Raw genomic sequence first — 14550 nt, forward strand, 5'->3', positions numbered from 1 at the left:
TCACAGAAACTGAAGCTGATGGTAAATAAACCAAAATCCTTCCCAATTTTAAATTAGACATTGTTCGAATTCTACTATGCAAGAGGTGTATCTTTAAATGCGATCATTAGCAAAAATAGAAAAATAAACAATCACTACTTTTTTCACCAACTTCCCACACACTGAACATTTTGTTTTACACCCATGTTTATAGAAATAGACTCTGTAAATGAGTGTCCAACTTGTAGTGTGTGTGCGTGCGTATTTCTATTATTTCTAACGTAGAGCTGTCAATAGTAGGTGGTAATGCTATTGAGGACTGGCATGTACCCCCCAAAAATTACCTCATCTCATCCATACAACTCTAGGAGATGGGTCACTAACTCCATTTGACAAATGAGAAAATTATGGCACAGAGAGTTCAAGTAGCTATAGAATCAAGATTTAAGCCCAGGCACACGGGGTTCAGAGTCCAAGCACTTATCCCCTTCAACACCCTATTTTTCCAGTGTTAATGCAGCTCACATGGGGTTCTTGTGAGATCAGGAAACGTGGTGCCTATGACACACTGGGATAGATCTGAGCACACCTGCAAGTCATGCGACATGTTATACTGTCACCACCAGAGGGTCTTCAACCAAATGAGTCGGGATCTGCTGACCTTTGAAGTTGAAATAACTAGGCATCTTCACTGGCTTTGGCTCCCCTGGGGCTGGTGCCCTAGAGAAGGCGTCATAAGGAGTATCTCAGGGAGAGAAGTAGAAATGTGGAATTGACCATTATTTCAACCAGCGCTGAATTGAAAGGCTCAGATATCATGTTGTCCCTTACCCTGGACTCTCAGTAAATTACACCAAATGAAAGTACATAGAGGCCAAAGTAGATTTTGATTGCTTTTATTGTGCCTATGATGAAAAACAGTGCAAGCTTCAGGTAGCAAGGATAGCAGGTTCCAGTATGTAAAATAAAAGGCTTCCGGGCAGTCATCTGGTGAAAGAGCCCCGGGGGACACGACTAGAAGCTGCATGCTGGCTGTGCGCAGAGGCGTGGGGTCTGGGTGACTGAGGGGCTGGTGGACATTAAGGAGAGAGCGGTGCTGAGGCCCCTGTGGATGGTCCCCCGGCCCCGCCCCTGAGTCATGGCAGCATTTGTTCTTGCTGCAGAGTGAAAGTTTCTGTTTGCCCAATGATTTGTAAACCCGTTCTGCAATAATGACACAAGAGAAAAAGACACATGTGAACTGAAATACCCAATCTCAGAAAGAAGTCCCACTAGATCCTCAGCAGACACTTTTAGGGACAATAGCCAATGGACATAAGGGATCCTTGGTGCCACCATGTGTTAGGAACTCTTCCCATTGCCATAGAGTGCTGGTCTCCCGAGCAGACAGACGGCCATGATGGCAGAGTAGACCAGGCTCTTCACAAGGACGAGGACGTAGGTGTAGTAGGCAGACGTGTTCATGAGCTGCAGCTGTAGGATGGCTAAAAGAAGCATTTTATTAATTTCACATGTTGTCTTGAAAGGCTAGGCCTTTTTAATAGGAGAGGGAGGACTGTATACATTTCTGGTGACCTAATTGAAGTGACACTCTCGCACCCGGATAGTAAACCTCTACACCACTATCACCATCACCACCCCCACCGAGACAACTCAGAACCCAGTTTGCAGGTCAAGCCAGTCAAACACCTGTGAAATTCACCTAGAACTTTCCAAATATTAAAAAGTAAGGTTGTGTTTATAATGAAAGAATCCAATGGGGGAAAAGGCATTGGTGATAGCTTTTAACATTTCTTCATCCCTGCCACGACTCTAAGTAAGAATAAGTACAAACCAAATGTCACTTATTTTGAGAACTTTGCATGCAAAGCTTAAACCTTATTTAATTTTTCAATAACCTAAGAGATTATGATTTTCATTCCCATTTTACAGATAAACTGAGAACACAGAGAGAAGCCATTTGCCTGATTTCACGTAACTAGTAAGTACTAGAATCCAGGTTTCAATCCCAGCAACACGGATTTAAGAACACCTTCTCATCTGCTCTGTAATTCTGGACACTCACATGCAACAAATACCCAAGACATCAACACGATGAAGCAAAACTATAAAGTCGGATGATGATGATGATTAGAAGTCCCTTGATAATGAACGTGGAGGGTGGATCGGCAGGGCTAGAACCAATGCTCTTCATTACTGCCTTTGTTCGTATGTGGGGAGAAAGGGCCAGGAGCTAGTACTTGTGACGTAGCAGCTAAGTGATGACCTAGGCTAGACATTCCACATACGTCATGTCATATCTTCTATAACTGAGATAGGTATTTGTGTCGTTTTTGGTGGGTTCCGAAAATGTAAATAGTTTACCCATATTGATGCAACTGATAATTAAAAGAGTGGAGTTTAAGTCCGGTCTGTGGCGCTTGAAACCCAGCACACACATCCCCTCCTCATGTACGCATCTGCCTCAGGGTCTTGGCTTTGGGATTTCAGGAAGAATAAAAGTAAGTTAGTATGTGAAGTCTTGATTCAAATAGTCTGGGATGAAGGCATAGGTCTCACTGTGTGGTGTGGAGACTTAAATTATTTCATTTCATTGACCTCATGTATAAAACCAGAATAAAATCCTTCGCAGTGAGTAGTAAGAGAACTAAACAAAATGCCCTCACACTTCAGCACAACGCCTTCTGTACGAGAAGCTCTCAGTGTCAGTTCATGTTATTAACTACCAGCAAGAACAAAATTTTTTAAAAAAATCTAGAAGCAACTTGATACCATGTTTTCCTCAGTCTGTAGACACAAAGGCTGCAGAAAGAACGAAGTCCATTTTTGGAAGAATTCAGAGCACATCACTACACCCCGAATTTATAGTCCTCTCCCACCCAAACCCGCATTTCCTGTGTGAAGAACATTCTTTGGAAAGGATGGATTCACTTTAAATATCACTCAGTCTATTTGGCAAGCTCCAGCCATTCTGAGGTTTCCACCTGAAGCCAGGAAAGTTCAAAGGTTACGCCGAACAGATGGAAAATGCTACAGAATAACATTGAGGCAAATAGACCAAACTTACCGTTTTCATCATTCAGAGAAGCATTTATGGAGTTAATAGCAGCGAGCTCTAAAAGAAATGAGAACAAGTATTATTCAGTTGTTCATATCCATTCTTTAACATGTGTCTGTGATGTGGGGGGGTAGATAGATAGATAAGAATTAGTCAACAGAGAGGAGAGCCATTGCTAATATGAGACCCCCACAATTCCAGAACTGATGGTTCTGAGTCCGTGTATTTCAGTAGATCAATTCATATATTGTATTTCTGCACATGAAGATGTTCGAAATTCATGAATGATGCATTTTATTCTTTCTTTTCCTCACAACTGGACAGTAAATGCCTAAGACTATCTTGTTTTCCCTCTGTGCTCCTAGCTCCTAGCACAGGGCCTACTGCAAAGTAGGTGATCTATAAATGCTTGCTGAATGGAAAAATAACCAGAAACAGTGGCAGCTGTGCAGTTCTCGGCACCCACTGCCGACATGAAGGGTTGTTACCAAAATGAATTCATCCAAGGCTAGAATCCACAGCAGAATCTTACATGTTGGAAGGAGTCTGGTTTAGATCAATTTCCCGTATAAGCAAAAGAAAGCATCCCCGCCTTTCAAAGCACACATGCTTCCATATCCCCAAATCCCGCACATGGTTTTCTAGAGTGGTGGTGTTTGCAGTCCTGACAACACTTCTAATGTGAGCCAATACCTATTGATTGATTATTACTGTGCCAGGCACTATGTGAAACTCTTCACATGCATTATGTCATCTGATTCGCCAGTTACACTGACATGGGCTGAATTTGGAGGACTCCGTCTTACCCAGAATGAAATAAAATTTAGAGAGTCTATGTACCTTGCTGAGACTCATACCAGTGATTGTCAGAGTCAGCAGTCAAAGATGGTTGTGGGGTTAGATGAGCGAGAGTATGTGGAAAGCACCTTGTAAAACACCTCATAGAAATCAAACGTACTCCACCATCGTGGACGGTCAGGCATCATCTCTTCCAAATATTTTAAGTAGCCTTAGCAAATGACCTTCTTATTACAGAAGCTCAGCATTTGTTTTGTTTTTTAAAGATTTTATTCATTTATTTGAGAAAGAAAGCGAGGACAGGCAGGGGGAAGAGGCAGAGGGAGAGGGAGAAGCACGTTTGCCACTAAACAGGGAACCCAATGCGGGGCTCGATCCCATAACCCTGGGCCAAAGGCAGGTGCTTAACCAATTGAGCCACCCATATGCCCCTAAAAGCTTAGCATTTCGGTGCCCTTGTTTGCAGGGATAGAAGGATAGGCCAAGTCACACTGATAGCCGTCTGAATACATAAAACCTGAGGTGAGAGTTGTATTTATCTACAGTGCAGAAAAACAAAACAAAACAAAAAACCCACCATACATACAAAGACAAAAACCCTTAAAATGATCATTGACCACTGGATGCAGAAAGAGAGAATTGCAAGGTTCTATTGGTTTATCCTTTTCTGGTCCATGTGTCCTTGTCCACACTGACATGGTGCTGGTGGGCAATTTTATGCACTCCACACAATCTTACTTTGGTCTGCTCTTGAAGAAATGGGTTGAGGTATAGACTTTTGGGTAAATCCCAAGGAGGAAAATGTTGCTATAATTATGTGAAATGTTAAAAGATCCTCAAGAGCTGACTTGAAAGCACATTAAATGTCTCTTTCTTTTCCATACAGTGACTGTATTCATCATATTTGCACCTGAAACTAATATAACTCTGTATGTTTACTAACTGGAAGTAAAAGAAAAACTTATAAAGATAGATAAATATCTCTTATTGACGTAAAGACAATAAAGTAACAATAATTATAATAAAACTTCTATGTGTGTCGTAGGTGCCCTTTCTCAATCAAGGATGGTCAAAATGTGGACAAGATGAGCTTTATCTCTCTTCAGAATCACTCACTGTTCTGTTCTTTCATGTATATACAAACATATATACAAGCTTTTATCAAAAACAAAAACAACAAAAGGCTTCCGTGAACCAGCGCTAGAAATCTGCTGTAGAATTGCGTTAACGGAAATGCCCTCATTAGCTTTGTTGCTAAGAGAAGACCTTGGGAGACATTCCTTTCAGAAATAAGTACCATGTGAAACATGTCATAAACAGGAATCATCACCATGGAATTTATTACACTTTTTACTTTTCTCTGCATACTAGGAACATCAAAACCCAACAGGATACTTCAACCCAGGACTTACATTAAATTTATGCCTTTCTCATTGGTTTTCCTCTCTGTTAGCTGTAGAAACAAAAAATCAGGGCTGCCTGGACCCTCTGCAGCCTGACGTAGACAACAGGCCACAGCGAAGCAGATCCATCCCCTCCGATCGCTCTTGGCAAGATCCCATCAAAGCAGTGCCACAAGCCTGGCTGTGTGCAAGCAGCCCAGTCAAGGGCCAACATCACTCCAAAGTGAGTCCGGCTCCAGGGAGAAGGGACGATAACCACAGACCAGCCTGACCGTACCAACGGTGGGGCAGGCTCCACCCACCAACAAAAGCTTCGCAGGGGACAACACAGGGAAAGTGCCCTGCAGTTTGGTGCTAGTTCATCTCTGGCAAACACCTGGTCTGACTCAACTCAAGCCCAATGTGGCCCCAGACCAGCCCACTAACACCACAGGCACCAGACTGCCCACAACAGGTAGAGAGCCGTTGCAGACTGGACCGAAGGCAAACACATCTCAGCCACAGGAGTAGAACACAGAGGCGATACCCCTGAAGCACCATTTTATAGGGAAAAGGAGACATTGCACTGAGGGGCACTACAAGACCTCTTCTTCCTAAGGCCACTACTTCAAGTGCGGGAGACATAGCGGACTTTCCTAACAGAGACGCAGCAATAGACAAAATGGGGAGACAAAAGAATGTGTCCCAAATGAAAGAATGGAACAAAATCGTAGCAAGAGACCTAAACAAAATGGAGATAAGTAATATGTCTGAGAGTGAATTTAAAGTAATGCTCATAAAGACACTCGCTAGAATTGAGAAAGGACTTCAGCCCCTCCATGAGACCCTCCACAAAGAGAGAGGAGACCTAAAAAAGAACCAGTTAGAGATAATGGACTCACTAAATGAAAATAAAAATAGACCACCTGAAATAAACAGCAAACAAGAGGAAGTAGAAAAACAGATCAGCAACCTGGAAGGCAGGATAATGGAAAGTAATCAAGGTGAGCAGTAAGCGGGGAACATATGCAAATGAGAATAGACTCAGGGAACTCAGTGACACTGTCAAGCATAACAGTCCTATGATATGGACCCCAGAAGAAGAGAGAGAAAAGGGGGCAGAAGATTTATTTGAAGAAATAATAGCCGAAAACTTCCTGCATCTGGGGAAGGAAAGAGAAATCCAGATCCAGGAGGCACAGAGAGCCCCCAACAAAACCAACCCAAAGAGGTCTGCACCAAGACACAAAGTAAGTAAGATGGCCAGAAGTAGTGAAAAAGAGAGAATTTTAAAAGCAGCAAGAGAAAGGAAAGCAGTGACATATAAGGGAAACCTCCCAAGGCTATCATGGGTTTTACAGCCGAAACTTTCCAGGTCAGAAGAAGGTGGCATGATACATTCAAAGTGCTAAAAGGAAAAAAAATCTGCAGCCAAGAATACTCGATCCAGCAAGGCTTTCATTCAGAACGGAAGGAGAGATGAAGTTTCCCAGAAAAACGAAAGTTAAAAGCAAAACCAGCTACACACGATGCCGTCCGCCTCGGGGTCCCAAATCCACAGTCCAGCCGCCCTCCTGCCCAAGTCAGCGTGCACTGCCTGCCACCTGCTCAATGCCAAGTCAACACACCTTCACCTCAGATTGACAAGCACTCAAACTGACTCTCTTCCCCTCAGATTCCAGCCCCTGTGCTCAAGTATGTACACAAAAGTGGGCAAAGTTATAATAGCAGAGCGAAGCAACCCAAATAGTGACACTAATTTTGTGGAATATATATAAAAGGAGTGTGCTAGGCTGAGAACATCTCCAACAAGCACATCAAAGAACAATACATATAGCATGATTCTGGTTACTAAAAGAAACAAACCCAGGAAAAATAAGACAAGACAAAATCAGAGAGGGAGACAAACCAAAAGAGACTCTTAATCATAGGAAACAAACTAAGGGTTGCTGGAGGGGAGAAGGGGGAGGAGGTCTGGTAGCTGGGTGATGGGCATTAAGGAGGGCACTGGATGGAGTGAGCACTGGGTGTTATATACAGCTGATGAATCACGGAACTCCCCCTCTGAAACCAATAACACACTATATGATAACTAATTGAATTTAAATTTAAAAACGAACCCTCCCCAAAAAATTAGGGCTGTGTGTATAATCTGACTTTAGTTAGTTTTAGGAAAGGGTATAAATAAATACAATAAATAAATTCATCCATGTTATGTTTTCAACAGCAAGCGTTTTCACTCACATCATTTCATCTGCTTTTCATCACAGGTCAGGGGAAAGCAAAGGTAAATGTCTAACCATAATTTGATCATTGTTCAAACTAAGAATCTGGGAAATAAAAAAAAATTCAACTGAGTAAATTTTAAGGTTTTATTTATCAACCTGTTCATGAATCAGACATCATCCTAGCTAGCAAGTGGAGGGGAACTCCAAAGGGCTACAGGAAAGAGGTTTTTCAAGATAGAGAGGGAGTGGAAAAGAAATTATTAGCAAGAAATCCATTGATTTAGGTAAGGTCACCCTCCTTGGGGGAATGGATGGAGTCAGTCAGTAAGTTCCTAGTGCTGACAAGGAAATTCCCATGACCACTGGTTAAGGTTCCAGTTCTGGGTGTTGAAACTGCAGCTGGGGAGCTATGAAGCCTTGGTTTACTGACTGTGGTCTTAAGCTAAGTGAGTATATTTTGAGCCTGTGGTTTTCCTTTTTAACAGCTCTGCCTTTTGATCAGATTCTCAGCTTAACTGAGAGCTGGGATCAAAATTGAGGCATTACCACCACTCTCAGCAACTGCTCTGAAGTTCTCACAGTATTTGTTGTTCCTCTGGGTGATATTCACAGGTCTTGACCTTTTTGCTTAACCCTTGTGACATTCACAGGTTACCACTTCAGCTTTACAGTTTTTGAGTTGGTCCTTCTCTTTATTCTTTGTGATGTTCCAGACTTAGAAAGATCATATGCTTGGAGATTACGGGCTTTGAATTTGCATGTCAAGCTTCTGAGAGAACATAACACACCAAGCAGGTTGTTATGATGCCTCTAAACAGGATAACTCCCTGTATTTGGAGTGCCATTTGATGCCATGGTCCCCAAGACTCAAAGCAATTGAAATCACATAAGTAAGAAAGACCCTGCTGAAGGAGCCACTCTGTTAAGCCAAATGGCCTGCACCCTGATCTGATGTCATCGGGTTTCAACTTCCCCGGTAGTGTTCATCTGGGTATAGCACGTGGTGTTGCCGACAGCACAGATCCAGCCTTGCTCAGCTGAGTCATAATCAAGGGCTATCTGACTTTCAAGAACTGCTTTGGCCAGAGTCTAAGGATTCTTGTTGGGTACCCATTGATTCAGGAGGGATTCTGCAACGATTTTAAGAATGGAGGAGAAGGTCTTCATCATACCTCATTTCCAATTATCCCTAACCACGGAAGTAGGGCCAGCCAAAGGAGTGAATCCTAGTGGCTTCTTGGTAGTCGTACTAACTTAGGATATATCTTTAGGGGAGTCAACCAATGAGATGTCTTATTTACCTTGAGAAAAATTAGGACCAGGGTTAGAATTTCTCCTAGCCTGAAATGAAACGTTGCTCTAAATTCTAGAGGTTAACCCCCTTGGCAATGACCTGGGAGATACAGGCTATTGCCAGAGTAAAAGAAAAGAGGGAGAAAGGATTTCATATTTAGTTAAAGCATGAACTCTTGAACCCTTATTTAGGTGGAAGCAGTCTGTTTGGATGTCAGCTACTTCTCGTTCTCTCAATTTGATTCAGAAACTCCAGAGACCAGGCAAGAGCAGGTGTTAGGGGAAGACTTCCGCAGCTATGTGATGTGTACAAGGTTCAGCATTTAGTTTTACAGCAGGAGCTCTAAGTAAGGTGCCTCTTCTACCGGGATGTTCGAGGGCTGTCTTCCTCTGATGATGTGTGTAAAATACCTGATTACTGGCTGTAACCTGTGACCGACAGGACCCTTTTAATTGGGATCTAAGCAGGTTTCCATAATCTGGTGAGGACGGGCTTCAGCATCAGACATTACAGACTTACACCTGCTGCTCAGGCTAGCAGGCGACACAAAGCATCAGCAGCAGGTTGCACACTGAGACAGTTCCAGGAAGTTTGCAAGGTTTTCCTAAAGGCTCCTAAGATCCTCCCCATGAGGTAGGAGCCTTGGTCACTGGGAGATGACAGAAGGTGTGCCCCAAGGGCGAAACCCATTATTAACAGTGTCTTTGCCACAATGAGGGCATCAGCCTCTTTGCAGGGAAAGGCTTAAACCTATCCAGAAAATATACACGCAATGACAAGGGAATATTCCGAACCCACACTAAGTGGCAGTGGAAGGAATTCCAGCTGCAGATGTTCAAAGAGTCCAGAGGGAGGAGGCGTAAAGCCTCCGGAGAGTAAATAGTTGTTCCACGATTATGGACCTGACAGGTTAGACATTGATGGTAAACTATTTTGTACTTTTGGGGTCTCCAACCTGATTGTTACCAAGCCAGTTCCTCAAGACACAATGTTTTGCAGTTTGGGCTCGCCTGGGTGGCTCAGTTGGTGAAGCGTTTGCCTTCAGCTCAGGTCCTGATCCCGGGGTGCTGGAATCGAACCCCGCATTGGGCTCCTCAGTCAGCAGGAAGTCTGCTTTTCCCTCTCCCTCTCCCCCCAACTCGTGTTCTCTCTCTCTCTCTCAAATAAATACAATGAAATCTTTAAAAATAAAGATTTTACAATTTTGCTGCATATCTGTAATCTTGGACTATAGTTCTTAGGTGAAAAATAAACAGGTATATCAGAAAAAATTAATAAATAAAATTTAAAAATTAAAGAAAAAATAAACAGGTATATCAGAAAAAAATAATAAAATTCAAAAATTAAAGAAAAAAAATGAACAGGTATATGAGAAAGTGGTGAGCCGATCTCTGTAGAATTTACAGAGTAAAAAGTAAGACTTTGGGCTTCTCAGAACCAAACGAACACCTAAAAGGGATGTGTCTGGGATTGAGGATTTCATGTTTTACAGGGTAGCTCCTTGCACAGAAGTTTTCTTGAGGTTGATGGGTGACCTGGTGCTGATCCAACCCATTTCCTGACCAACTCATACTATCAGGGGAGTGTTCTTGAAATAGCAAATGCTCTTACAGCCTCTACATGCTTGACTCATGCCCACCAATTTTTGTGGCTTTTTCCACGTTCCTCTGTTAGCAGTGGCTACACTGCAGACTGACACTTATGTGCACAGTAGTGTACGGACGGTAAGCGATGTTACCGAGTTCTGGCCACAGGAAGACTGTGGGCACCGCCAACGGTTCTGGAAACTTGCTGAGGTTTCCACCTGGGGAGCTTGGTCTGAAAGATTAGGGACTTGGCTGTGGGCCCACCCTTCTGCCAGTTCAGCTGGATTCTGGGCAAATATACCAGCTCAACAGGGCTCCAGACAAACACGCTAGCTCCACTGAACACTGGCGTAACACTCTGCCAGCCCAGGCCGGCCTGCCCTGTAAAGCAAAGCCAATTAGATGAGGATTCGAGCACAAAGAGAATGGAGCTTAGAACCAAGAACTCACCCACAGCGCTTGGAATAGGCGAGAAAGATTCTGAACTCAGAGGGCTCACAGTTACCACGTCTGTGTTTTGCTTTGTCTCTGAATGGCCCTGGGAGTCCCCTTCGGATTGGATCGCTGCCATCAAATCTGTTAAAGAACCAAAATTCAACCCAGTAAATGTTAAAGTTCTAAGGGCGCCATTAAACAGTCAATGAATGAATCACGCAGCATCCCATCTAGCAGAAGAGGGGGCTCAAAAGGAATAGAGGAAAGGAAATGTTTTAACAATAGACAGGAGCAGAAAAAAGAAAATTCTTGGCAAAGAATCCATTGTTTTAGGCAAGGTCACCCTCCCAACAGGAAGAGAAGGGGTCAATCAGCAAGCTTCTTGGTGCTGACCAGGAAACTCCCATGTTGACTGGGTAAAGGTTACTCTTCTGAGGGGTTGAAATTGCCCTCATGTTAGGGATTAAGTCTTAATTTAGTGACTTGGAGCCTTAAACTGAGTTTTGCCATGTTGGGTGTGTGGGGCTTTTTTTCAATGCTCCATTTACTTTACATTCAATGCTACATTTACTTCAGAAATGTAAACTTGTGTATAGAAAGCTCTTCACAGGTCTTGTCACGTGCTTGTTGCCCACTGCTTAAAAAGTTCTTGTGAACCACAAGGAAATGTACAAACTGGTTCCTTCTTAGGGGCCCTTTGTGGCCTTGGTCTTGATGTTAATGCCAGGATTTAACTTCTGAGTCTAGTGAGTTACTGGATCACAGCGGGGCCAGGGTACATTCTGCCGTCTGCCCACACTGTCTGAATACGACCAGTGTCTACACCAGTGGGGCTCCTTCGGGACACCGTGCCTGAACCACAAGTGACCCTGAGTGATTAGGAAAAGTATATTCTCTCTACTGTAGGGCTCCTCCTTGGGACAGTCGTTCATCCTGCATCCCTTCCAGGCCCGGCACACACTAGGACCGCAATAGTGTTTGCTGAGCAGCTTTACCAATGGCAAGAAATACATTCATTGTGTAGAATGAAAGGACCTTTATACACATGAGCCTCACCCAATCTTTACTTGCTAAACTTCACCTTTTTCTGGTGTATAAAATTCAAATCTAAAAACTCAAGACCATACAAAAGCTTCAGCAGCCAAATTACTATTTCTGGTTGAACTATGATTTGGCTCCATCAAATAAACAGTGTTTTGTCCTCTATAACTCATTGTTTATGGGTCATACTTCGAGTAGAGGAAGATTGAAATGAGAAGGACTGTGATGCTTAGAAGAACATTCTTGAGGGGCGCCTGGGTGGCACAGCGGTTAAGCGTCTGCCTTCGGCTCAGGGCGTGATCCCGGCGTTATGGGATCGAGCCCCACATCAGGCTCCTCTGCTGGGAGCCTGCTTCTTCCTCTCCCACTCCCCCTGCTTGTGTTCCCTCTCTCGCTGGCTGTCTCTATCTCTGTCGAATAAATAAATAAAATCTTTAGAAAAAAAAAAGAAGAAGAAGAACATTCTTGAAAGATATGTAATTGTTCTTATTTCCTGATCAAGTAAAATCATTAAAAGCAGACTCTCTGAGCATTTCTTGTGTGCGAGGTTGCTTTCACGTGTATTGTTCCATGACATGACTATACAAAACATCACTGTGACGTTAATATTTTGGATGATGAAACTGAGTTGAAAAAGTCTAAGTGAATTTGTCTTTCTTTATTTCTCTGTATGTTCCATGAGCCATACTGGTTTTTTTTTAAGATTTATTATTTATTGAGAGAGAGAGAGAGAGAGAGAGAGAGAGCACAGGGGGAGGGGCAGAGGGAGAGAAACTCAAGGAGACTCCATGCTGAGCATGGAGCTCAACTCAGGGCTTGATCCAAAGAGCCTGAGATCATGACCTAAGCTGAATGAGGAGTCAGATATTCAATCAGGTGCCCCCAAAGCCCATAGTATTTTAATTCTATGGGGAAATAGCAGGACATTGATGCTTTCAGTAAAGGCAACAACATTAGAGAAAATTTTCTATTTGCTTGTTTTCATTACTACTTGACAGAAAAGGTAGGGATTTCCCTTTGAAACAAAGGATTCTGGGAGGTTATATTCATGTTTATGTGCACCTACCTTTGTCTATTGAAGGAAAAAGAATCTCTCGATGAACCTTTGTTCTATCACTCTCATGTTTGACGATACATTTGTGTTCTTTATCCAGTGACGCTTCAGCCACGGTCAGCCAGCTGAATTTCATGTATGTGTCCTTAGTCTTCATGGTGTCTCCCTGCTGGGATTTCAGAATTGTTTTGCCATCCTTTTCTTGCCAATCTATCTTGATAATGTCAGGGGAAAAGTCCTCGAGAAGACAAAGATATGTTCCAGCCTTCTGGACTTTTATTTCAGCAATTGAAGGAAGAAAAATTGTGGGCTTGGGGGAAATGTCTGCATTAGGACTTCTATCTGTTGGAGAAAATGGAATAACAATTAAAACATAATGAGAGGGCGCCTGGGTGGCTCAGTCAGTTAAGCATCTGTCTTCAGCTCCCGTCATGATTCCAAGGTTCTTGGATCAAGTCCCGCAACAGGCTCCCTGCTCAACGGGGAGTCTGCGTCTCCCTGTCTCTCTCCTGCAGCTCTGCCAACTTGTGCCCTCTCTCTCTCTCTCTCTCTATGTCAAATACATAAATAAAACCTTTAAAAAAAACCATAATTAAAGAAACACAAACACTGTGTGGTTTGGAAACACCCAACACATAATAAATGAAAGGAAAGTTATTATAGAATTAGTGCTTACTGTGGCTTTTCACCCACAGAGGGTTACGAGATGCTTATTTTCTTAGTTTCCTTGAGAAAAGAGGGTCTAGAGGTTATGTAACTTGCCCAAGGTTACAGCTGTTAAGTGAAAGAGACTAGATAAAAACATGGAATATTGTTAAACAAAACACAGTCACTTGTTTGAGTGGGGATCTATCCAGTTGACCTTTTAGTTACAAATATGGATCCCATGCCCATTTCTTTTTTTTTAAGATTTTATTTTATTTTTATTTATGTGACAGAGAGACAGCCAGCGAGAGAGGGAACACAGCAGGGGAGTGGGAGAGGAAGAAGCAGGCTCCCAGCGGAGGAGCCTGATGCGGGACTCGATCCCCGAACGCCGGGATCACGCCCTGAGCCGAAGGCAGACGCTTAACGACTGCGCCACCCAGGCGCCCCATCCCATGCCCATTTCTGATACTGGAATTCCTCTCCTTGATTTCTGATTTTATAGAACATCTCCTTCTCACGTCTGAACCACTGCAGGATTTTGAGTAGGGCAAGGTTTAATGCCGCACCTCCAAGTTATTTACAATGCCTGCAATTTAGAAGCAAAATGGCCTGCCTCTTCCTCTCCCACTCCCCCTGCTTGTGTTCCCTCTCTCGCTGGCTGTCTCTCTCTCTGTCAAATAAATAAATAAAATCTTTTTTTTAAAAAAAGAGTGTTTCTTATGGCCACAATCATCTCAATGGTGAATAAAATAGAAACTGGTTTACAAAATAAGTATTTTTTCTTATTCATAAGCATTATTTACATTATTCATAATCAAAAAATTTTTCAGGTAAATTGCCTGAATTGTATATATTTGATGAATATGAAACAGTATGAATTCTGTATAAACTGACCAAATGCAATGACATTTTCAATTAAGTATGGTATTTCAAAACTGCATATAATATTGATTCAAAATTCCTCTATTTTATTCTTCTCATTTTTATTAAAAAATACATAAAGCTATTTCTTATGTAAATACGAATTTCAAATTTATGACATTTCTA

At 42.6% G+C, this 14550-nt stretch overlaps 1 pseudogene and 1 gene segment (V, D, J or C); both read right to left on the minus strand.

Moving 5' to 3' along the window:
* Positions 1-1320: 1320 nt before the first annotated feature.
* On the minus strand, positions 1321-12991 carry LOC148110429 (T-cell receptor gamma chain C region DFL12-like). The segment is given in 4 exon segments: positions 1321-1463; positions 3047-3094; positions 10776-10901; positions 12868-12991. Coding segments are annotated over 4 exon segments (441 nt in total).
* Positions 12992-13008: 17 nt separating this feature from the next.
* On the minus strand, positions 13009-13185 carry LOC148110430 (T-cell receptor gamma alternate reading frame protein-like; annotated as a pseudogene).
* Positions 13186-14550: the final 1365 nt, after the last annotated feature.

This window comes from Ursus americanus, chromosome 3 (genome assembly GCF_024610735.1).
Source record: "Ursus americanus isolate L20-20 chromosome 3, mUrsAme1.1.p, whole genome shotgun sequence".
In the NCBI taxonomy this organism is placed as follows: Eukaryota; Metazoa; Chordata; class Mammalia; order Carnivora; family Ursidae; genus Ursus; species Ursus americanus.